This window comes from Rhinatrema bivittatum, chromosome 7 (genome assembly GCF_901001135.1).
Source record: "Rhinatrema bivittatum chromosome 7, aRhiBiv1.1, whole genome shotgun sequence".
NCBI lineage: Eukaryota > Metazoa > Chordata > Amphibia > Gymnophiona > Rhinatrematidae > Rhinatrema > Rhinatrema bivittatum.
The window spans coordinates 91,051,976-91,078,036 of NC_042621.1; the positions used below are offsets into that span (position 1 = coordinate 91,051,976).

A 26,061-nucleotide genomic window follows, 5' to 3' on the forward strand; every position below is an offset into this window, starting at 1 on the left:
CGAGGAGGCAGAGCAGCGGAGAATGAAGCGGGTCGAGATGATCCCCGCAATCAATCCCTTGCTAACTCAATTCGGAAGCGGATGACGTCACTATGGGGGGACGCCCCCGAGGTTTGCGCCCTTGCTGGTACAAACTTCGGAGTGTGCGTGCACGCCCTACGTCATCAGGAACATGGTGGATCTGCAGCGTCAGGCCAGCCCCGGGACTCCGGGAAGAAACGGCGAAGAGAAGCCGCGGCAGCAACTGTCCATCAGACCCGAAGGGAGTCACCTCAGAGGTAGAGAGGGTGGAGCGAGGGCAAGAGCAGGCACGAACATAACAGGTGGCAGGCTGGGCAGAGGGCTTGTCCCTTGGCTTTTTTGCCTGGTGGTGCCATGATTTGTGCGCGTGGAGTGGCTCAAAACTCGTCTGTGCGTGTAGGTGCATGCGCCGGGAGACTTAGTTGTGCGCTCCGGGTGTGCTGACAATGTGTGTGCAGGCCGCTATTTGTGCGCTTGGCGGGATGTGCGCACAGGCCTATTTGTGCGTCCGGCACCGTTGTGCGTGCCGCTGTGCGCAGAAGTAGATTGTGCGCACAGCTCAGGTGAGCGTACAATGTGGTGGGCAAGGGGGGGGGGGGGGGGAAATGGCATAAATGACCACGTGGACAAGATGGCGACACCCCCCCCCCCCGAGGGTCTCCATGTGTGAGGACCCTTGCATCGGATTGGAGGTCTAGCCGAGGCTGCTCAACCCGATTTAACAGATGCCAGAAAGACAATCTGTGCGGCTAACTGAGCCTCGGAGACTTTAAGAGAGTTTTCTACCTTACCTTGTATTGGCGCTTCCCGGTCTCGTGCCGGGCAGTCTCCGGCTGCGGGGGGAGAGGGAATTACCTTCACCACCACGCTCAGTATTGCACCCGATGCCTCTCAGTCACTCTGGGGGCTAAGTCCACACCGGGAACCGGCTACTGGACCGAGGCTTGCCTCTGAGGGATCTCAGAAATCGCCTCAGGAATTCTTGACTAGGGGAGGGACCCTTAGGTATCACCACAGGAAAGCGGGGCTCGTCTTGTAGAAGTAAGATTTCTTTCTTCTTTGGTTTGGATTTTCTAACAATGTGCAAGTGTAGTGTCCCTAACTGCTTAGGAGACGGAGAAATACTGAAGAACTAAGCTTCCTGCACGGGTATATGTAGGCTGACATCACCTTGAAATCTGACTCCGTCTCCCATCTGCTAATCAGGAGTACACTATACCCATTGGTCCTGAGTCCATCTGCTACACACTAGGAAAATAGATTTTATGCAGATTTGTATAACATTTTTTTTTAACTGATTTGCTGTTGACTCAGGTTTTATTAATTGTTGTAAGAGGTAGAAATGTGGATTCTCTCTTTTTGATGCACTGTATATTTTTAGTTCATTGTTTTGTATGTTTTCTGTATTGTATTCATGTTAGCCTTTGTAATCCGCCAATGGCAAGTTTTTTCAGATTGGTGGAATAAGTGTTCTTAAATGAAGTGCCAGTATACATACAAATATGCACATCTTCCAGCCTCTGTTCCACACTACCATTTACCCAGTATTCCCCACCCACCTTCATCCCCTAGCCCTTTTTTTTTTTTACACAATCTCTATATCTCTTCATCTAATCCTCCCAATTCCATACATATCTTAGCAAAAAAAAAAAAAAAGTGTAAGGACTTAAATATTGAGAGATTGATATACAAACAATTTGCCTGGCAAACTTAAGGAGTTGGCCAGAGAAATTAAGGTTTTCAAATCCCCCCACCCGATTGGGTAAATTTTGTCTAGGCAAATTGTTTGCTCAAAATTTACCTGCATGAAAAAGGAGGCACGGCTAGGGACATTCCCAGGACATGACTAAACTTTCTGACCAGTGCTGATATTCAGCACTGGTCAACTAAAGATAAGAAAATAAATCTGGTGGATGAAAAGCCTGTTCTCAAGTTAGGCGGATAATTTTATCCAGCTATTCACTGGGACCTATCCAGATGTATTTTCCATTGATTATATCCAGATAACTATCAGTTGTCATATTTTAGAGACTGAAGAAGGGAGATATAATAGAAACATTCAATTACCACAGAGCTATAAATAATACAAATGAGGCAAGCTTTTTTCACTGAAGAAGAAGAAAGGTGGAAGGAACGCAAAACGATTACCGGCATGGTTAAAAGGTGAGGTGAAAGAGGCTATGTTAGCCAAAAAAAATCCTTCAAAAATTGGAAGGATTCACCTGAAGAAAACAGGATAAAGCATAAGCATTGTCAAGTTAAGTGTAAAACACTGATAAGACAGGCAAAGAGAGAATTTGAAATGAAGTTGGCTGTAGAAGCAAAAACTCATAATATTGTTTAATGGTTCAAATGGTTTTGTACTGCAACCCATCTGTTAAGAATCTGTTTCTGTTCTTACTAATGCTCAGTTACAAGTTAATGTATACTTTTGTAAACCGTTATGATGGCTCAACCGAATATCGGTATATAAAACACATCAAATAAATAAATAAATAAATAAAAACTTTTTCAAATATACCCGAAGCAAGAAACCTGTGAGGGAGTTTGTTGGACCGTTAGATGACCCAAGGGGTTAAAGGGGCTCTTAGGGAAGATAAGGCCATTGCAGAAAGACTAAATAAATTCTTTGCTTCTGTGTTTACTAATGAGGATGCTGGGCAGATACCAGTTCCGGAGATGGTTTTCAAGGGTGATGAGTCAGACGAACTGAGACAAATCACTGTGAACCTGGAAGATGTAGTAGGCCAGATTGACAAACTAAAGAGTAGCAAATCACCTGGACCAGATGGTATGCATCCTAGGGTACTGAAGGAACTAAAAAATGAAATTTCTGATCTATTAGTTAAAATTTGTAACCTATCAATAAAATCATCCATTGTACCCGAACACTGGAGGGTGGCCAATGTAACCCCAATATTTAAAAAGGGCTCCAGGGGTGATCCGGGAAACTATAGACCAGTGAGCCTGATGTCAGTGCCGGGAAAAATATTGGAAACTATTCTAAAGATCAAAATCGTAGAGCATATAGAAAGACATGTTTTAATGGAATACAGTCAACATGGATTTACTCTAGGGAAGTCTTGCCTAACAAATCTGCTTCATTTTTTTGAAGGGGTATAATAAACATGTGGATAAAGGTGAACTAGTAGATGTAGTGTATTTGGATTTTCAGAAGGCGTTTGACAAAGTCCCTCATGAGAGGCTTCTAAGAAAACTAAAAAATCATGAGATAGGAGACAATGTCGTTTCGTGGATTACAAACTGGTTAAAAGACAGGAAACAAAGAGTAGGATTAAATGGTCACTTTTCTCAGTGGAAAAGGGTAAACAGTGGAGTGCCTCAGGGATCTGTACTTGGACCGGTGCTTTTCAATATATTTATAAATGATCTGGAAAGGAATACAACGAGTGAGGTTATCAGATTTGCGGATGATACAAAATTATTCAGAGTAGTTAAATCACAAGCAGATTGTGATACATTACAGGAGGACCTTGCAAGACTGGAAGATTGGGCATCCAAATGGCAAATGAAATTTAATGTGAACAAGTGCAAGATGTTGCATATAGGGAAAAATAACCCTTGCTGTAGTTGCATGATGTTAGGTTCCATATTAGGAGCTACCACCCAGGGAAAAGATCTAAGAATCATAGTGGATATTTTGAAATAGTCAGCTCAGTGTGCTGCAGCAGTCAAAAAAATCAAACAGAATGTTAGGAATTATTAGGAAGGGAATGGATAATAAAATGGAAAATGTCATAATGCCTCTGTATCGCTCCATGGTGAGACCGCACCTTGAATATTGTGTACAATTCTGGTCTCTACATCTCAAAAAAGATATAGTTGCGATGGAGAAGGTACAGAGAAGGGTAACCAAAATGATAAAGGGGATGGAAAAGCTCCCCTATGAGGAAAGGCTGAAGAGGTTAGAGCTGTTCAGCTTGGAGAAGAGACGGCTGAGGGGGATATGATAGAGGTCTTTAAGATCATGAGATGTCTTGAACAAATAGATGTGAATCGGTTATTTACACTTTCGGATAATAGAAGGACTAGGGGGCATTCCATGAAATTAGCAAGTATCACATTTAAGACTCAACGCACAATTAAGCTCTGGAATTTGTTGCCAGAGGATGTGATTAGTGCAGTTAGTGTAGCTGGGTTCAAAAAAGGTTTGGATAAGTTCTTGGAGAAGTCCATTAACTGCTATTAAGGTTACTTAGGGAATAGCCACTGCTATTAATTGCATCAGTAGCATGGGATCTTCTTGGTGTTCGGGTACTTGCCAGGTTATTGTGGCCTGGTTTGGCCTCTGTTGGAAACAGGATGCTGGGTTTGATGGACCTTTGGTCTGACCTAGCATGGCAAGTTCTTAGTATAAGGCCATATTATGACTCTGAAAGGAATAAAAAGAACATTTCTTCATAGAAAAATTGGTGACAAAACAAATATGGTGGAGATAAAAAAAAGAAGAAGATATGAAATAAACAAAGAGGATTAATGAGAAAAGAATAGCATGGAAATTGTGGGGATCAGCAGTACTCAGGGGTGGAAGCTAGAGGGAATAGGCATAATTTAAAAGCCTTGTAATTACTCTCTGCCATAATATTCTATTGATTTTATTTATTTACTAGTTGCCTGGTGACAAACTCTAGGTGACTTACCAGACTCATATACATGTTAAATAAAGTGTTATGGAATTAAAAACAAAAACAAAAAACATTGAGGAAAGAAATGTAAATTACTTTGTGTAATTTAAGACTCTTTATCAAATTATAGGGAGAGGCATTGCTAATTTAAAGGTTATCAAATTGCTTTTAGAAATTTAAAATTTGAGAAATCTGTAGTACCTTTAGCAGACAGATCTACTGTCATGGTAATTGTCCTTGACTTAATTAAATACCCTCATTTTCGAGTCAGAACATCCACCTGAACTCTGAATAAAGACAATTATCCTATTATATAACCCTTTATCATGGAAACTACTGCTTACAGGATTTTTACCACTATCATAAATAATGATGCAGAACAGTTAGTTTTGGGTTTAGTTTCTTATGAAACAAACTAATCATGCTCTTCACAAGTAAATAATTCAGCAGCATAATCCTGGTGATTTTTTACCTTTTATATCTTCAGCGACAGGTTTAGCAATAAAATAGGCGATTAATTTCTGACTTGGCACTGTCTGAATATTCTGATGCGCTGACCGGCTGCCACTTAGCTGGCTGTTTATCCAGCTAAACATTTAAGTGAAGGGCAGGACAGAGGTATTCTGGGGTGGAGTTACTTATCCAGCCAACTTAGCCCGTTAAGTTCTGACTATGAATCAGATAAGTCTAGGATAGCTATAGCTATAAGATAGCCAAGTATATTCATCAGCACAACGCCACCACTGACTATCTCAGCCAAGTTAACTAGATAAGTTTATCTGGCTAAATTGTTCAGCTAGGGAGCATTTGAAGATGAATCTCACAGTTCAAAATATCTCTCTTCCATTGCAAAGATCAGGTTGTAGCTAACAATCAGAAGCCAATGGTATTTTTTGATTTAAAGATTTGATGTAAACAATTTAACCATCATAATGGGTTTGCATACCTAAGGAAAAATGCATTCCCAGTCTTTTGCTAAGCAACTAACATGCTTGCTACAGAAGTTACATTTAATTTAACCTTTGCTGTCACCAGGCTCACAGGGGCACAACAGAAGTGGCAGCAACAGCCTATCACATCCTTTTTTCCTTTTCACACTCTCCAGGCCAGATCCTCTTTTCCTTCACCCACCCCCTCCTGTTAGAGTTTGACAATTATTGCCAGATCTGAAACATGAAATTATTATATTTTGCAAAACAAAAGTATTTTAAACTGCAAAACTATCAAACATTCATTGCAAACAAAAGGGGCCTATTTACTAAAGGTTTCTCCCATTTTATGTCTATGGGAAAAATGCGTAGTAAATAATTCCTAAAGTAAGATGAAAGTAATAGTTACTAAATGAATATGAAAACCTGATGCTTCATTAACAATGGATCTAAAACTGGGTTTGATCTTTGGATAAGCAGAATCAATAACTAGACCCTCAGCACATACACATCACCACAACGCAATTCCTGTGGCCCACCCACGCTGCCTACCTCAAGCAGGAAGCGTTGGGATCAAATTCAAACATCAAACTCTGATCTATTCCTCCCCTTTTGTCTTACCTTGAGGCAGGCTAGCAGGCTGCTGCAGCAGAGGGAGGACGCAGCTGCACAGCAAGCAGAAACAGAAAGGAACTGCAGGACAATCTGGGCTCTTTTGGGCAAGCAAAAGAAAGACTCGCTTACAAACGAGAGCGGACTCAGCTTATTAGCTGCAAGCAGGAGAAGAAACTAAAAGGCAGCAGACCAGAACAAATTCTTTCATCTCTTCTTTCCCCTTAACTGCAGGAGGCAGGTCCGAGAACTCACTCAGGTTCTTGATTGGCTACAGGCAATCAGGAACTGGGACTGAAAGGCAGCCTAGTACATGCCAATTTATCGATGTTATGGCTAAACTTGGAGATTTTAGAAATGTGATTGCAACAGGGAGCTCGTTTAGCTATTTTTTTTTATACATTTAGCAACAGATCTGACAACTTTCTCACATTGATATCATCTCCATTGGGCTCTCTTCTGACAGAGCAGAACGGAAACAGGAACGACTTTTTTTTTTTAAACCAGAGTCCTGCCTCTTTAAACTTCCTATGTCTTTCATTTCTACCCACCAATCCCATGAGGGAAGAACCGTGAGTCAGCAGATTGTATGGAATATAGCCAATAGGAAAGTGCCAGGGGCAGGGACTAACTCTAGTAACAGGAAAGAAGGGGGGGCGAATGCCTCTGATGTGACAAACTGGGCTGAGCAAATGAAAAAAGCGAGTGTTCTGGAGGGGAAAAGAAAGGAAGCAAATGAAAGACCAAATGGTCTGTCTAATCTGCCAGCAAGGTATTCAGGGTTGTACCAGCTGCTCCATGCAGGATACCCCCGAGTAATAGCTGGATCGTGAATTACTTGATATCTGTTTCACTATTCAAAGCGCCACTATAGAGAACACACAGTTCATGTGCAGAGTGGATATGCTTCTGCAATTAACATATTAGTATTACATACCTTATTCAAAATTTAGTTACACTATAAGAAGGCAGGACTTAAAAGCTCCATGCTCCGAGATTTCACATTTTCCTTTTTAAGACGAGCAAGTAGCCATCATTTCTCCATCCTTACTGTTATGTGAACGGAATGAAAGGATAAAATATGTTGACAACGTCGCAGTCCTTTTATATACTAATTAACTAATATATGTTCTTTATCCACTTAAAATGTCATTAGAGCTCCCTTCTTTCAGCAACTCTTCTTTCCACAGCATATGACCCTTTTAAGGGACATTCAGAAGACATACACATAGATTACGCGTATAAACTTTTCTGCAGCGTATTTTATTCAATCCTTGTTTACCAGGAATTGGGATAGATACGTTCAAAATGATTTTAAATATCCTGTACGCTTAATCCTCATAGAAAGCGATTCTGTGTCCTGTATTTACATCCCTTCTGTACATGCCAAGGCTTTAGTAGCGAGTGGGATCAGATTATTATATTTCATGCTTGCCGAATTGAGGGACGAAGCTAGGACTTATGTTGCTCTGACTGCAGATTGTTAAATGCCCTTGTGCCCGCTTTCATTGGATAGGTCCGAGGGTGAAAGGTTGTTACACGCGGTGGTTTCTGGGACCTCGTGGTTGCCATGGTTACAGAAGCTTGCGGAGGTTCGTTGGGGGGAAAAGACGCTAACCGTAAGTTTAAAGAAGAATATAGACAGCGAGCACATAGATAGGAAAATTGCTATAGAAAGGTTTTTATATAAAGACAGCAAGTGTTCAGTTTATTTTTAAATGTTTAGGTGGTGAAAACTTCCAGTATTTTACTGGAATCTGCTGCATTTCTGTCCAAAGGTTTTCTCAGAATCTCCACGGTTTTTGTCCAAACTGGAGGGCTCTGCCAAGGCTGTGATGGCCAGAGCTGTCTTTTCCTCCCCCCGCTGATATTCACCGTGGATTAAGGAGATGGATTTTATTTTGCTTTAAAGTTTCATTATCCTGCTACTCCATGATATTGTTTTGAGAAGGGTAAATTGTTCCTTTTTTTTTCTTTACTTTTTGAAACCTCAGGAGCAGCAGCCTCCCCCTCCTTCTTAGTTCAGAAAACAGTATCTTACGTTTACATTTATTATTATTTTTGAATTGCCTAACACTAAAAGGACTAGGTGAATAATTAGAATACAGTCATAATATTAAAATTATAGAACAGAGTAAAACAAACAATAAGCAATAAACAAACTCATGAATAAAAAAGAACAAACATATGATAACAATCAATAAAAGGTGAAATAAAATAACATAACATTAAAAATAGGCAAGGTTAAAAAGAAAGGTTAATAGATTCACATTCTCTAATGTCAGAGGGTGGGCCCGTAATAGAAAAAGCACCCTCTCGGGTAACATGGAGTCTAGCTGCTTTTGGAGATGGAATCTTAAGGAGACCACGTTGGGAAGATCGCAACGATCTCGTAGGTTGATAGAATCTCAAAATAGCATTGGCCTAGTGGCATGTTTGATCATTTAGCAGTTTAAAAATTAACATACTGATCTTGTATTTGATTCTTTCATGAATTGGAAACCAGTGTAGTTCAATTAATGTAGACGTGATGTGATCGTTTTGTCTTAAGCCAGAGAGCAAACGCGCAGCTGAGTTTAGTAGTAAATGTAGTGGTCGTAAGGAAGTATTGGATAACCCTGTGTACAGAGAATTGCAATAGTCTGTGATAGAAAAAATAAAGGCCTGTAGGACAGTATGAAATTCAGATTATTTTCTTTCTCTGGTTTAAAACTAGTGAGGGATTCTTTTTCCAGTTTGTGTTTTTCTTCCCCACTCCCCTTTTACTTTGTGAATTCTTTTTTCTCCCACTTTTCTGAATTTTTATTTTCTTTTTTGCATTTAAGGTTGGGTGAGGTGGTTCCCCTATTTTGTGAACCTTCCTTTAATTTTGCATTTATATTTCTTTTAGTTTGCTTTTCTTAGAGTAGGGTTTCATTTGTAGCTGCCCCCCCCCCCCCCAATCCTATTTCATCTGTTCACTTGTGCTTTTATGCACATATTTCCAAACACCACTGCCTCTCTTCACTGTAGGTCTTTAGCCCCAGTGATGATAAAATAGGGAAAAACGTCAGGAAAAAGAAACGAGATGAATAAGAAGTCTAGCATTAATCTTGTCATCACAAATGGGGCTTTGCTTATTTCTGCTGACCCAAAGGAAGCATAGGGGATGCTATGTACAGTCTGCAGCACCAATTAAAACCCCAGTCACTACTGGCACCCCCAGGGGAAAGAGTATTATTCTAGTTAATATCAGGACCCAGAGGGAGCTCTGGGTGGGAACACAATTGCTGCTAGCCTCTGGGGGGAGGAGGTATCAAGATGCAGTTGTTGCCAAGCCCCAAGAGAGGAGGTTTGGGTGGGAACATGGCTATTGTTGAACCCCAGAAGAGAGGTTGGAAGGAAGTCAGAGACTTTGGGTGGGAGCACAATTATCACTGAGATTCCATGGAGGGGGGACCCAGATGCTACTGAGATCCAAGGTGGAACTTGAAGGAAGAATCTTGTCAGCACCACACAGGATTGGATTTGGGAGGGACATCACCTATCTCTAAAAGCCAGGGTGTAGTCACAGACACTGCCAAACAGCCCAAGAGAGGTGTAATGATAATTTCTATTAGAGATGTGAATCTGAACTGATATCGGATCCGATTCTGGTTCCGATTCACATCTCTAATTTCTATTGTCGCAGGCGGTTCAGGTAGGGATTTAGAGATGCTTCAGGTCACTCAGGGCCTTTTTTCTCAGGGCCTTGAGAAAAAATCTGGCAACTGGCAAAATTCTGGATGAAGCATTAAATCAACTCCTGCTTCACTCTCAGTTGCAAGTGCTACCCTCAGCATGGCTGATGCTCTGCCCAACGTGGGAGGGAATCCTGAGAGGGGCAAATACAAGAGGTGTAAAAACAAAACAAAAGAAACTTGCTTGATCCAAAGGGTGGCTCCAAGGCCAACTTAAGCGGCATTGGCCAGACCCCTAATGTCCCAAGAATTGTAGTTAGACAGACCTTGGCTATCTTGAGCAGAGGGACTATTGGACTCTCAGAAAAGCATGCCCCATCCTGGGAAAAGGTCACAGTCAAGCTTATATATTGACCCTGTTGTGGGTGGTGGACTTGCAAAACATTATAGTGTCCAGCAAGATGTAGAGAAAAGAAGTAATGAGGTCAGTTTTGAATTATGCTCAGTTTTTAAATAGGTGAATTTTCTGCTGAATTTAGTTACCAGAGAGGTTCAAATTGAGCAATGTGGTGAGTAGGAAGTTAGCCAGGTAAAGTTATTCGGTCAATTTTAACCGGGATATTCGGCAGGAATTACCTGGTTAAGTATACTGCTATCTGGTTAAAATTAGCCTGTTAAATTTATCTGGCTAACTTTAGGTCAGCCTTGGGTTCTTGGTTGTCAAATAGATTGTGTAGATGAACGGGGGCGGGAGATGAATTCTCTCATTGAAAAGAGTGGACCAGATCTCTCAGAAGATGGAGTTGGCTCTTCTGTGCTGTCCTGCTGGGAAAACTGGTTCTATTATTCCACTATTTGTTGGTGAATATTAAGGCTCTGTCCTGAGTTCTTTTCTCTCTGCACAATTTCCCTTGGTTCTCTCTCCTCCCATGTCTTCCAATACCACATTTATGCTGATGACTCCCAGATCTTTTTTTACACCAGAAATTTCACCACGAATCCAATTCCAGATTTCATCCTGCTATTCTGATATTGCTGTCTGGATGTCATGCTGCCAGCTTAAAATGACTAAGATGGAACTTCTTGTTTCTGTCTTCCCTCTTTTTCTGTCTCATCCTCCTGGTTCGTTCAACCCGTAACCTTAGGAGTCACTTTTGACACCTCTCCTCCGCTATATACATTCAAAATGCTGCTAAAGCATGTTGTTTCTTCCTCTATAACAGAACTTCAATGTAACCCCTCTTCATAAGTCATATTGGCTTCCTGTCTGCTTCTACAAATAGTTTAAGATTCTTTTATTCATCTATAAGTACATTCACTCTGCAGCTCCTTATTACCTAGGTTCTTGTTTCTCTCCCTAAACCCTTCCTTATGAACTTTGTTCATCGAGTAAATCACTTTTATTTTGTGCTCTTCTCCTCCACCGTCAACTCCAAATCCGCATTTTCCACCTTCTTGCACCGTATGATTGGGATAGACTTCCTGAGTTTGGGTGTCATGCTCCCTTTCTGGCTGTATTCAAATCACCTTTTTGAAGCTACTTTTTAATCGAGAACTGGTTAGGATTTACAATAAATGTACTTCCCATAGACTCATCATATATGTTTGTTTTGACTAGATTGAAAGCTCAATGGGGAAGGGACTGTCTCTTATGTGTATCTTTACATCTCTGTGTATGTCTGTTTCTCAGCATTCAGACAGGTTAATCGACACCAGTGGGTTATGCACCTCTACCAGAAGAAGAAGACTGAACAAAGCTGACGTCACAGTGCATTGAAATCAACCTGCCAGTATTTTCTGTCTCCAGCAGATAGTGGAAGTGCATTTATTTCCCTGCTGGGGATTGCTTGTTAAAAAAAAAATGAAAGAAAGAAAAGAAGGATTAACAAATGCACCGCTTATCTTGAGGTGATATCTTATGGTCCTATCCTCAGTTGAGTTTTCCTATGATGATATCTGGTGATCCTTCCCTCAGTCTAATACTTCGGTCTGGTAGCCAGCTTCTAGTGTGGACTTAGCTGCCAGGTCAGATTCAGCTGAGAAGCTAGAGGGTGCAGGAAGCCAAGCACGGTGGTGAAGGCAATTGCCATCTCCACCTACTGCCGGAGACTGACTCTGTACTTGGTTGGGACGAGCTGAGCTCAGGTAAAGAGTTTAAAAAAAAAAAAAAAAAGAGTCTAGAAGAGAGATTAGGGACCCCTTCTGTTTCTGGTCTCTGAGCCTTGGCAAGCCAATCCAACATGGGTTCCTGTGTCCTTGGGGGACTTGGGGAGTCACGCAGCTTGGCGGGTTGAGTTGCCCCTTGCGCTAGGCCTCACTCACAGGCTTCCTTTGGATGCTGCGTGGTAGGCCATGACGACATTCATGTGCTTTAGTCTGCGCAAGTCGCCTGCAAAAAAGTGCCTGAGACATCTGTTTGTGGCTGCGTGCCCAGGATAACCGTCTATCTGGACCATATGGTTGGACATCCAATTCTTGGGCATGCGAGGTATGGGCGTTCAACGGAGTTTATATACATATATATATATATATATATATGTATGTATATATATATTTATTTAATGAGTTTTATATACAGTCATTCGGAAAAGCCATCACAACGGTTTACAAAAGCTCAAAATGCAGGATTTTTAACAGTTGAGCAAAAAAGGATAACAGGAAGTATATTAAACATATATCTATATATGGGCATCCTAATTTTTGATTGTTCATAAGAAAATAAGAATTGCCTTACTGGGTCATACCAAAGGTCCATCAAGCCCAGTATCCTGTTTCCAACAGTGGCCAATCCAAGTCACAAGTACCTGGCAAGTACCCAAACATTAAATCTCAAGCTACCATTGCTTATTAATTAATAGCAGTTTATGGATTTTTCCTCTAGGAAATTATCCAAACCTTTTTTAAACCCAGTTACACTAACTGCTGTAACCATATCCTCTGGCAATAAATTCCAGAGCTTAACTGTTGCGCCGGGAGATAGACCCTTGGCCTGGTGCAGGATTGGTAGGCTCCCTGGTCAGACCCAGAGAGTGCCTGCCACCAGGAGGCGGAGCACAAGAGGAGACAGAGGCTAACTGGAGCTTCACCAATAGCAACCCGGGGTTCCTTCAGGTTGAGCCCTTGGTTACCTGGGCCTCCTGGTCTTAGGTGGGCCTCACAGGATCTCCAAGAGATAAAGTTCAGAGGTGTGCCCACCACAAACAAGGGTGCGCGGTCGATGTTCAGGCTAGGAAGTTCAGGAGCCAGAGAAGGCCAGAATAGAGTCTCTGAATGAAAAGCGAGGATCAAGGCCTGAGTCAAGGATAGCGTGGTCAGCCAAAGCCTGGTCAATACCAGTGGTCAGTCCGAGGATGGTCAGTCAGGCAAAGGTCAGGTTCCAGGCAGCGGTCAGACGTGGACAGGCAGAGGTCAGTTCCAGGCAGCATGCAGACATGGTCAGTTCCAGGCAGCGTGCAGACATGGTCAGTGGACAGGCAGATGTCAGATCCAGGCGGCGGTCAAACATAGTCGAAGTAACAGGCAGAGGTAGGTATCGAGAAGACAGTCCGAATGGTACTACCTGGGGAGACGCTGGAACGGGAGACGCTGGAACGGGAAGATTGGAACAAGGCACAGGAACAGGAAGTCAAACTAGCTATCACAACGTTATCGACCCGATTGCCAAGGCAAGGAAGTGCAGGCAGGCACTTCCTTTTAAGCAGCGTTCAATCAGGGCGTGCTGCGGAGCTGGTATCCGCCCCTGGCCCTTTAAGGAGCCGGGCGGTTCACATGCAGCTAGGGGCGGGGCCGACGCTAAGGAGGACGCCGAGCCCCCGCCGTGAGACCTGGTGGGAGGAGGAAGACCCGGTGACCGCCGCTGCGGGACACCGAGGCCTGGCTGAGCTCACAGCAGTAGCGGGGGAGGACGACCCGGAAGCCATCGGAGTCGAGGTGAGGTGAGCAGGCCCGGGCGCGGGCCGAGTGCGGATGGGATGCGCAACATTAACTATATGCTGAATGAAAAAGAATTTTCTTCGAATGTGAACCGTTGTGATGGCACGTCTGAACGACGGTGTAAAAAAATTGATAAATAAATAAATACTTGCTAACTTCATGGAGTACCCCCTAGTTCTATTATTTGAGAGAGTAAATATCTGATTTACATTAACGTTTTCAAGTCCTTTCATGATTTTGTAGACCTCTATCATATCCCCCCTCAGTCATCTCTTCTCCAAAGTGAACAGTCCTAACTTCCTTAGCCTTACCTCATAGGGCAGCCGTTCCATGCCACTATCATTTTTCACCCTTCTCTGTACTTTCACCTGTGCAACTATATGTTTTTTTGAGATGTGGCAACCAGAAATGCACACAGTATTCAAAATGCAGTCTTACCATGGAGTGATACAGAGGCATTATGACAGCCATTGTTTTATTTGCCATTCCCTTTCTAATAATTCCTGTCTGTTTTTTGATCACCACAGCACACTGAGCCAACAATTTCAATGTATTATCCACTATGAAGCCTAGATCTCTTTCCTGGGTGGTAACATTGTGTACCTAACTACAGCAAGGGTTATTTTTCCCTATATGCATCACTTTGCACTTGTCCATGTTAAATTTCATTTGCCATTTGGAAGCTTCCAGTCTCGTAAGGTCCTCCTGCAATTCATCACAATCTTTTTGAGATTTAACTAATTTGCTTAATTTTGTGTCCACAAATTTGATCATCTCACTCGTCGTACCCCTTTCCAGATCATTTATAAATATATTAAAAAGCACCGGTCTAAGTACAAATCCCTGAGGCACTCCACTGCTTACCTTTTTCCACTGTGAAAATTGACCATTTAATCCTACTCTCTGTTTCCTGTCTTTACACTAGCTTGCAATCCACAGAAGGACATCGCCTCCTATCCCATGACTTTTTAGTTTTCTTAGAAGCCTCTCCTGTGGGACTTTGTCGAATGCCTTCTGAAAATCCAAATACACCACATCTACTGGTTCATCTTTGTCCACGTTTATTCACTCCTTCAAAAAAATGTAGGAAACTTATGAGGCAAGACTTCCCTTGGGTAAATCCATGCTGGCTGTGTCCCATTAAGCCATATCTATCTAAATGTTTTGTGATTTTATTCTTTATAACGGTTTTCACAATTTTCCTGTCACTGAAGTCAGGCCCTCTGATCTATAGTTTCCCGGATCACCCCTGGAGCCCTTTTTAAATATCAGGGTTACATTGGCCATCTTCCAATCTTCAGGCACAATGGATTATTTTAATGATAAATTATAAATTAATTGATATAGTCTGAAATTTCATTTTTTAGTTCTTTCAGTACCCCGGGGTGTATGCCATCCACTCTAGGTGATTTTCTACTCTTCAGTTTGTCAATCTGACCTATCACATCTTCCAGGTTCACTGTGATTTTGTTCAGTTAATCTGAATCATCACCCTTGAAAACCGTCTCCGGAATGGGTATCTTCCCAACATCCTCTTCAGTAAACACTGAAGCAAAGAAATCATTTAATCTTTTTGCGATGGCCTTATCTTCCCTAAGTGCCCTTTTAACCCCTAGATCATCTAATGGTCCAACCGACTCCCTCGCAGGCTTTCTTCTTCATATATATTTTAACAAGTTTTTATTGTGAGTTTTTGCCTCTTCGGCAATTTCTTCTTAAATTCTCTCTTAGCCTGTCTTATCAATGTCTTACATTTAACTTGCCAATGCTGATGCTTCATCCTATTTTCTTCTGATGGATCCTTCTTCCAATTATTGAATGACGATCTTTTTGCTAAAATAGCCTCTTTCACCTCACTTTTTAGCCATGCTGGCAATCATTTGATCTTCCTTTCCACCTTTCTTAATGTAAGGAATACATATGGACTGTGCTTCTAGGATGGTATTTTTTAACAATGTCCACACCTGTTGCACACTTTTTACCTTTGTAGCTGCACCTTTCAATTTTTTAAAACTATTTTTCTCATTTTCTCAAAGTTTCCCTTTTGAAAGTTTAGTGCTACAGTCTTGGATTTACTTTTTGTCCCCCTTCCAGTCATTAATTCAAATTTGATCATATTATGATCACTATTGCCAAGTGGTCCCACTATGTTATCTCACCAAATCCGGTGCTCCACTGAGAATAGTTTTTGTCTCTGAAGATAAAGAAGATTTATTATTTTATGCTTTTAGCACTTTTACTATTGTTAAGGTGCTTCAGCTTGTGGCCATGCTCCTGCAGACTGCTCTCCTGTAGTGAGGCGAGCCCTGAGACTAGTTTATTTACTCCTTGCTGATTGGCAAAGTAAGGAAGTATAGTCTCTACTCTGTAAATTGGCCAATTTTGGGGGGTTTAGATTGTTACCTGCTTTCTGCAGAGTATATCTGGTGTCTGTCGCAGCTTTGAGCTGAGTGGTGTTTTTCCCACTATAACTGAGAAAGCCCATCATTGCAGCAGCTGCAGGGCAAAGCGCAACTCACTGAAAGAGCAGTTTGTTCTTTGTGCCACAGCAAATCAGAAACAGAGTTGGGCCTTTCTGATTCAGCAAAGAAGATACTTGATTTGGCTGTGAAGCAAAAGCCCTTAACTAAAGCAACTTCGGTTTCGGTGGAGCCTTCAGTGGCAGCCTTTCTCAGACGAGACGGCCATCTTGATTGACACGCTGGGAGTGGCGACATTAAAGGGGAGTTTCTATTATTAAGCTAGGCTCCTCCCAAATTACTTCCTGACTTTGATTTTTCTTCTGATTCGAAACAGGACCCCCTGGTAATAATGGTGTATTCTCTCCTGAATTTTTTAAGTTTCTACGTCAAGCTTTTAATGCTTTACAGCGGAGAGATTTTTCTGAGCCTAGACATTATGATTTGTCTGCTGACATTTTTAAATCTCAAAAGAGGAAAAGAACAGATCCTGATGAGTCTGAAACTTTTTCTGTAGATTTGTACTCTTCTCCTTAATTCAGGTTGGATGATGAAAAAGGTGGGAGCATTGTTGAATCTTTGGAGGAAGACTATTCGATAAGGAGGAAATGTCTGCTTTACTGTCACAGGTTATTGCTGCTTTGGGTCTCGAGGAGCATAAATTTGAAGAGGCTCTAGGCTGGGATCTGATCCTTAGGGGCACTCACAAAACTGCCTCTACTTATCCGCTCCATCCGGAAATTGAGGCTATGATTATGTCTGAGTGGGATTCTCCGGAGGCTGGCTATAGACGCCTGAGAAGTTTTAATAAATTGTACCCATTACCTTCTGAGGTGTTAGATCGTTTTTTTCAACAGCCTAAGGTGGATGTGACAGTTGCTGCTGTTGCTAGGAAGATTACTATTCCTGTGGAAGAAGGTGCTTTCCTTCGTGATGCTCAGGATAGAAGTTAGAGGTAGTACATAAGAATCTCTTCACTGCAGGTTCTTTGGTTCTGCAAGGAGCAGTTTGTGCGAGTTTTGTCTCCAGGTCTCTTCTTCGCTGGATTCAGCAGATGTCTGAGGTTTCTAGTTCCGCAAAACTAAGAGTCGGCGATGGCATGTATTTCTTCACGGAGAGGGTGGTGGATGCCTGGAACGCCCTTCCGGAGGAAGTGGTGAAGACCAAAACTGTGAAGGATTTCAAAGGGGCTTGGGATAAACACTGTGGATCCATAAAGCTTGGAGGATGGGAATGAAGAGAAGAGGTATGGGGGTGGCTTGTAGGAATGACGGCTAATACCTGGTGATTAATACCCTTATTTAATAAACATTCACACGGTTAATGAGACTCCAACATTGATCTATGCTTCAACAGCAAGAGGAAATGTGGAAAAGAGGATTTCATTCAGGCAACAACCAACAAGGTAACACAGTCTGGGTAAACAAATAAGCATGGGAGTAGCTTGCTTGTTGCGCGGTTACTACCCCAAACCAATTTAAGCCTGTTACTTCACTTGGAAAGCATATCCAGCACAGCTCACTGCTTCAACGGCGGGGGAATAAATTTAAAAAAAAACTGAAATAGTTCATCTTATATCAATAACGGAACCCGTCAAAGGTCCTCCATCTCATCTTACGTTCAGTGGTATCTCTATTCCTATCACTAAATCAGCAAAAAATTTGGGCATGACTATCAGTACTGATTTATCTCTAAAACAACATATATCTCTGGTAACTAAAAATTCTTTTTATAAATTGCAACATTTGAAACATCTTCGTCCACTCCTCTTTTTTCATGACTTTCGGACAATTCTACAATCACTAATCGTCTCAGGACTTGACTACTGTAATTCTCTTTATATAGGTCTTCCAGATAATACACTCCAATCACTTCAACTAATTCAAAATGCATCTGCTCGCATTCTATCAGGTTCATCAATTAGAAATCACATTACTCCAATACTTCAGTCTTTACACTGGCTACCTTTCAAATATAGAATACAATTTAAAATATTAATCATGATACATTCCCTTATTCATAATCCCAATACTGCTACTCTGTGTTCACTTCTTCGAATATATAAGCCATCCAGACATCTAAGATCAAAGAATAAAAACCTTTTAGATGTGCCATCACCCCGACAAGCATGCCTTGACATAACTCGAAAAAGAGCTTTTTCCATATCAGGTCCCTTTCTTTGGAATACTTTACCAGATTCAATAAGATCCATTTCCAATCCAAAACAATTTAAAAAATCTTTAAAAACACATTTTCAAATTGCATTCAAAATTACACTACAAAATAATCATTCAACCTTTTTCTCCTCAAATTAACATATGGCACCTTACTATTATTAATATTACTAAGTAAAAATATGTTGTATTTTTATTAATTATTGCTTTTATTTTATTTAGTATATTTTCTGTAATTTTATTAGTTTTTTTATTTTACTTTTAATCTATTTTATTATTTTTTATTTTTTCTTGAAATATTTGTACACCGTTTTGATTAAACTATGTTTGTAAACACCAATAGCCAGAGCTTAGAGGAAAAATCTCCCACCTTCACTCCAGATATTCTGGCATTTCCTCTGATTCTGTGAGTGAAGGGTTGCAGAAATAAAGCAAAGAGAAGTGATAGCGGACAACTCTGTCTGGTACCTCTACCCACTGAAAAAGTTTGAGAATACCCTGCATTGATCTTTAAACATGCCACCGGGGCCTGATATAATTTTTGTAACCAACATATGAAATAATCCCCAAAGTGCATTGCTCTCACTGTTTGAAATAGAAAGGGCCAGTGAACATAATGAAAGGCCTTTTCAGCATCCACTGAGAGGAGCAGAAAAGGAATGTTATGTGTGCGGGCCCACCAAATAGAATCTGCCGTTTTGCGTACATTGTCCGACGCCATACGCCCTGGAATGAATCCGTTCTGATCCGGATGTACCATATCTGATAGGATGCTATTCAATCTATTAGCAAGTATTTTGGCCATTAATTTCATATCAATATTTATTAAAGATATTGGACTGTACGATCCGCACACAGTTGCATTCCTTCTCGGCTTTGCCAAGATGGTAATTCCTGCTATGTTCGCGATTGGGGAGAGGGTGTCAGTGCCCCGCAAAGAATTAAACAATTTTACCAAAAGAGGGATTAACAGGTCTGCATATTTTTTATAGAAACTGGCCGTAAAGCCATCTAGTCTGGGCGACTTTCCTATTTTTAAGCTTTTGATTGCCCATGATACTTTTGCTCCATTAATTTCTTTGTCTAAAAGATCCTGCTGGGACAAAGATAGCTGAGGTACAGTAGTACCTTGTAAATACTGATCTATAGACTTTAGATCAATGTCGGTATTGGGGCGGTAAAGTTCTGTATAAAATCGCAAAAATCGTTGTCTAATATCTGTATTAGTTAACAAAATTGAAGACCTGGCTTTTCAAACAAGCCTTCCCGGACAACTCATAACCTCCTCCAATTCCTATAACAATGTTACCATTTGGTACTGTAAATAATCATTAAGTTATTTATTTTATCCCCATACAGTTCTTTTACTCCTCCCCGTTCATCTTTTCTTCCTCTCCCAGTTTTTTATACCCCTGTTTTTTGTAACTGCTTCCACCTTGCACCAGTTTAGTTCTACTGTTCGATGCACCCCCTGTTTCTATGTAAACCAGCATGATGTGACCTGGTCATGAATGCCGGTATATAAAAAATCTAAATAAATAAAAATAAAATATATCCCTTATTTGTCTTTGATTTTAACAATATTGTTCTGGGTCTGCTTAAGTTTTATTTTGCGTGCTAGAAGTTTTCCCGCCTTGTTACCCCCTTCATAGTGGGCTTGTCTTAGAAGCTCCAGTCGGTATGCAATTAAAGCAGCATCCATATCTTCCAGTTTCCGTTTACATTGGTCAAGTTGGAATAAGACTTTACTGGTATGTGTTCTCTAGTGTATATCCCCGAGTTGCTGTATCTGTGAGAGCAATTCTTTTCTATCCCCTTCCCTCTTTTTTTTTTTTTTTACAAATGCCACTCTTGCTATTAGCTTGCCACGATTGACGGTCTTTATGCAATCCCATAATACCATAGGGGTAACTTTTCCTGTATCATTTATTGTTATTTACTCCCTAATTTCTTGTCTAAGCTTAGTGCTGTATTCCTCATCTTCAAGCAGACTGTCGTTTAATCTCCAATATTGCTGGCCCATATCATAATTTGATATATTTAAAGTCATACCTATGGGTGCATGGTCAGACCATGTAATGGGTTTTATGGTTGTATGTGTAATGTAATTTATACTTCCTTATCCACCAAGAATAGATTAATTCTGGAATATGTCTGGTGAGCACGGGAAAAGAAAATATAGCTTTTTGATTTTGGGTATCTGGTCCTTCATAAGTCAACTAACCCGTGCCGGGAAATAAAGGATTTCAATATCTTGCGATATTTCCCCGAAGATGGAGCCTGTCCAGTAGAGTTATCTAATTGAGGGTTAATAGTTAAATTGAAATCTCCCCCATTATTAAAAATTCCTCTGCATTTACCTCAATGATAGTTTCCAGTTTCTGAATTAGCATCCCTTGGTTAATAAGAACATAAGAAATTGCCATGCTGGGTCAGACCAAGGGTCCATCAAGCCCAGCATCCTGTTTCCAACAGAGGCCAAACCAGGCCACAAGAACCTGGCAATTATCCAAACATTAAGAAGATCCCATGCTTCTGATGCAAATAATAGCAGTGGCTATTCCCTAAGTAAACTTGATTAATAGCCGTTAATGGACTTCTCCTGCAAGAACTTATCCAAACCTTTTTTTGAACCCAGCGTACAAATTGACAAATGTATATTTTTCTCCTCCTATTGAGATTATCAATAGTATGTACCATTCCCCTGGATCTGTGAAACAGGTCTCCATTTCAAATATAAGATCTTTCCTAATCAATATCCCCACTCCTGTGTATTTAGCCTCCCTAGTGCAGGCTGCCCAGTACTGTGATGGATATAAATCTGTTTTCAGCATATGTTCATACCTGCATTTAAGGTGCATTTCTTGTACCAGTGTGATAGATATCTGATTAAGTTTTAAGTCTGAAAGAAAAAGATGGTGTTTGCAATATGAGTTGAATCCCTTAACGTTAAGGGATAATATCTTAATGGAAGCCATTCATGTAAGTTATTGGAATACAAGAAGCTTGTGCCCTTCTCAGCCATTCAGGGTAAGGATTAGAGATGTGAATCGTGTGCCCGATCGTCTTAACGATCGGGTTCGGCTAGAGGGGGGAAAAAATCTGATCGTGGGTGATGTGAATCGGAATTGGTTCCGATTCACATCGTTATTTTTTTTCTTTAGTGAGGCCCGACCCTTTAAAATTAACCCCGAACTCCCCCCCCAAAACATTTTACGATTACCTGGTGGTCCAATGGGGGCGCGGGGACCGGTCTCCTGCTCTCGGGCCATCGGCGCTATTTTGGCTGCCACTCAAAAATGGCGCCGATGGCCCGATAAAAAAAACAAAACCCACCCAACCCTTTAAAAACGAACCCTTAGCTTCCCCCACCCTCCCGAGCCCCCCAAAACATTTTAAAATTACCTGGTGGTCTAGTGGTGGTCCCGGGAGCGATCTCCCGTTCTCGGGCCACCGGCTGCCACTCATAAAGATGGCGCCAATGGCCCTTTGCCCTTACCATGTGACAGGGTATCCGTGCCATTGGCCGCTTCCTGTCACATGGTAGGAGCACTGGATGGCCGGCGCCATCTTTAAATATGGCGGCGGCCATCTTTAAAGATGGCGCCGGCCAACCAGTGCTCCTACCATGTGACAGGGGCCGGCCAATGGCACGGATACCCTGTCATATGGTAAGGGCCATTGGCGCCATCTTTGAGTGGCAGCCGACGGCCTGAGAATGGGAGTTGGGTGGGTTTTTTTTTTTTATTGGGCCATCGGCGCCATTTTTGAGTGGCAGCCAAAATGGCGCCGATGGACCGAGAGCGGGAGATCGGTCCCCGCGCCCCCACTGGACCACCAGGTACTCGTAAAAAGCTTTGGGGGGTTTTGGGAGGGTGGGGGAAGGTAAGGGATTCGTTTTATAGGGTCGGGGTGGGTTTAGGGGCTTTTTTGGTGTGCCGGTTTTCCCCACCCTCCCACGATTTACGATTTTTGACGATAAATCGGGGGAATTTCTATTGTATCGTGACTTTTAACGATTTTTGACGATTTAAAATATATCTGACGATTGTTTTAAATCGTCAAAAAAGATTCACATCCCTAGTAAGGATACCCTTTACTCTGTGCATTGTTCCCATAATTAAGCTGATAGAAAATGGTGATCCTTCTTACATTGTGCCCCTTATGAAAGCCCTTGGTGTAGTTCCCCGTGAACCCTCTTTTCCTTATACCATCATAACGAACCCTGCTGGTTCCTCTTCCTTTAGCAGAGTAGCCCTCGTATCGTGGCTCTTCTGCCATACCTTTAGAGGATTCAGTCAACCGAGCCCCAACACTTTCAGCTGCACTATTACTAAAATAGATAGTGTTGAAATAATCATTAAAGATTTAGAATACTAATCTCCTTTTATATCAAAATAATATACTGTTTCCTGATCAGACATCTCGACTAATTTTTCTTTTGTCCATGTCATGAAAGAAGTATAATTACGTTACAGTTCCAAATAATACTCAAGTTTCTTCCCGATTAGAGTTTGTTTGTTTGTTTGTTTGTTTATTTATTTATTTATTTATTTAAAATCTTTTCTATACCGTCGTTAAGTGGGCGCCATCACAACGGTTTACATTGGGGCACATAACTATATTTTGTATAAAATGTCTAGGATTCTAACAGGTGCCATCAAAACACTGTAACATAGTATCATGATAAATATTACTTGGTGGGTGTTTTATAAATTATGTCCAGTTTTCTCTGTTTTAGCTATAATATAAAGTACTACTTAACACTTGTTCTTTGTTTAAAAATAAAAAGGAAAGAATCGGAGTATAAAAATGAGAAGCACACACATTAAGAACAAAGGTGTGTGTGTGGGAGTTTGACTGCTCATAACCTGGATTTCCCTGGGTTGGCAGTCTCCGGGTTTCGTCTAAGCCGACGTCCTCACTTGGTCACTCGTTGACAGTGGGGTGCTTCCTCCCTTCTCATGGGTGTCTTCGGTGCAGATTGGATTTCCTCAAACCCTACATAACTGGCTTCTCGCATTACAACTGTTGCTTCTTCCAGATTTTTAACTCTAAGATTCTCCTTTCAATGAAAATACAAATGGAAATAATCAGTGGTACCTAATATTGTCCTTGCGAAGAGTTTCCGTGATGCGTCTCAGTTCCTGTCGCTTTCGAATTGTGGCAGGTGACAAATCTGAATACATCATTATGTCCATACCTTGCTAGCTCCATATCGCTTGCTTTTTGGCTATGGCTACTATTTTATCCTTAATTGTATAGTCATGATAGCATGATGTCCCTTGGCCTGTTTTCCAGTCGAGGCCCTAGGGTGCAATGTGCACAGTTGATTTTCACTTCTAGACTTGGTGAGGGCGTTGGTAGATCCTGTGTTTCCAATAAGGTTTTACTGATTTTCACTACCACCTCTGTACAGTTCTGGAAGTCCGGCATTTCTGGGATGCCCCTGAACCTCAAATTGTCAGATAGAATCTCAAATTCTTTTTTGTTAGTATTTGTAAAGGTTTTGGGTGGATCCCTGGACCTGAGGCAGATGACCACGCCCACGGGGGGAAGTCCTGTGAGGGGCCACAGGTCAGGCTCAGCATAGGAGACACACACACACTAGTTCTTTTATTATACAGGATTGGTGAACCACCAGAGGTGGCAGTAGTGAGCTGGAAAGTAGCCTGGTTGGGCTTGTAGTCCCTCAGGCTCTGGAACAGCGATTCCCACAATGGCTATGCTGTAATAGAGAGAACTGATATTGTGAGTAATAGCAGGATATGCAGAGTTCAGGAATAGAGCCTCATTTATAATGTACTCACGCAGCGGTCTCTCAGTGTGGAGCACAGGAGCTGGAGTAAAGGCAGGCCGTCAAGGAGCGAGGACCTGATTCCAGGGAATAGCTCTGAGAGATAGAGATGGTAACTCACAGATGTTATATGCAGCGGTGTCTTCCTGGCAGAAGTGGAGTCCCAAGTAGCGAGTCCAGGAATATGGGCCCTCAAGGAGTGAGTATCTGTTCCAGACCATGACCTGAAAGATAAAAAGAGATAGAGACCCCGAGGAGCGGGTACCCCAAATAGAGTAGGTCCAAAGGAGGCAGAGTTGCAAGGTACGGAGAGCGAATCCCATCCGTTAGGAAACTTTTGCTAACTGGATTAGCTAGCAATCACGTAGGCCTTTTGTATCCTGGATGCGTGACGTCATCACAGGGGGATGCCCCTGAGGTTCGCGCCACTGAAGGTACTTGAAGCAGGGCCGCGCAGCGCGCACACCTCCTAAGGCAGCTGAACAGCATGGTGGGAGGCAGCGCCCAAGCCGGTCCGGGGACGCCGGAGAGGACGGCAGGCAGACACCGCGGCAGCCAAATGTCCGTCAACCGCAGGAGGAGTCACCAGAGAGGTAAGGAGGGTGGAGTGGCGACGTTGGGCAGCGACAGTCGTAACATTTTTGCAGCATTAAGTGAGCTTCCCGCGCCATTTTGAGGTCTTCTGTTAGTGCATCAACCATCGTTTCAATGTCAAATATTCGTCGACCATTCTCAGCCAATTCCTCTTTCATTTCTTCGATTGAGTTCATGATTTCTTGTTTGTTGTTATGTAAATCCTGTCGCAGTTCAGTGAACCATTTTTGCATTTCTGCTCTTGTTGGGAGCTCATCTTCTGCAAGCAGTTGATCACAGGTGTTCTCTGCATGATTTGGGCCTTCTTCCTGGAGTGCCATGATGGGTAGGTCGGCACTTCTGATCGGCTCCTGCTTTTGATAGGAATATTTACGAAAATCCAATGATTTTCGTCTCACCAACATCGAGGTGTACCGATATAGCTAGCATGTTCCCCTGTAGCTTTTTTAAGTGGAGATGCCTGTGATTCTTGGAGATTAAAGTTGTGGGAGCAGGAGCTCTAGTTCAGCCAGCCATCTGCTTCGGTGACGTCACTTCCTTCTCTGTTTTACCTTCTTTTGATAAGAAAGAGTGTAAGAAAGATCTACTGTCTTTAAGATATTTGGATGTTAGGAGATGTTTAAAACATTATCTTGAGAGAACAAAGGTTTTCCGGAAGTCAGAAAGGTTGTTTGTTCTTTTTTGTGTCCACGAAAGGGAGAAGCAGCTTCGAAGGTGTTGCGCATCCAAGCCGTGTGGGCGCTGCGGCCGGTCCCGCTCACTCGCTGCTCCCACCATGAGTGCCAGACTCACCTCCTCCGCTTCCGCTGCTAGTTTGCAGCGTCCCCGGCTCCCCGCGCACCTCTGTCAGACCAGGCCTTGCGCCAGCACTCCCGCTGGGGCTCTGCTTCCTCCTGCTCATCGACTCCGCCCCTAGGCGCGCGCGCAGCCAACGTCACTGACTTTAAAGAGCCAAGCGCGGGAGACCCGGGTCCGGCGCCCTTTGATGATGTTACCAATTTTCAGTATTTAAGGCAGGGCTCAAACCCCTGATCCCTGCCTTGACTATCGGGTCACCACAATTGTGTACAAGTTTGCCGTTGTCTCATTGCCGGTTTCAGTCTTGTTCCAGCATCCTCCTGTTCCAGTGTCTGTCTTCTAGTACCCCTCAGACTGATTCTCTGGTACTGACCTCTGCCTGATTCTGGACCACATTGCCTGCTGCCCGAATCTTGACCTCTGCCTGATTCCTCGACTA

At 42.2% G+C, this 26,061-nt stretch overlaps 2 protein-coding genes across 6 annotated transcripts in view; one reads left to right on the forward strand and one right to left on the reverse strand.

The window, feature by feature from the left end:
- HSDL1 (hydroxysteroid dehydrogenase like 1) overlaps nucleotides 1–7,600 on the reverse strand; it is a 47,565-nt gene extending 39,965 nt beyond the window's left edge. Inside the window, exon 1 of one of the 3 annotated variants that reach the window (XM_029608673.1) lies at nucleotides 7,146–7,600. The gene's annotated coding sequence lies outside the window, so the exon portion shown is untranslated. Of the gene's footprint in view, nucleotides 1–6,148; nucleotides 6,162–6,217; nucleotides 6,681–7,145 lie in introns of those variants that run through there. The other 2 variants (XM_029608672.1, XM_029608674.1) reach the window with 2 other exon arrangements.
- The window catches only part of DNAAF1 (dynein axonemal assembly factor 1), a 288,119-nt gene continuing 268,929 nt past the window's right edge, over nucleotides 6,872–26,061 (forward strand). For 2 of the 3 annotated variants that reach the window (XM_029608669.1, XM_029608671.1), the window contains exon 1: nucleotides 7,677–7,827. In XM_029608669.1, coding sequence (XP_029464529.1) covers nucleotides 7,779–7,827 — 49 coding nt within the window. In that variant the 5' untranslated portion in view covers nucleotides 7,677–7,778. Of the gene's footprint in view, nucleotides 6,981–7,676; nucleotides 7,828–26,061 lie in introns of those variants that run through there. The other variant, XM_029608670.1, reaches the window with a different exon arrangement.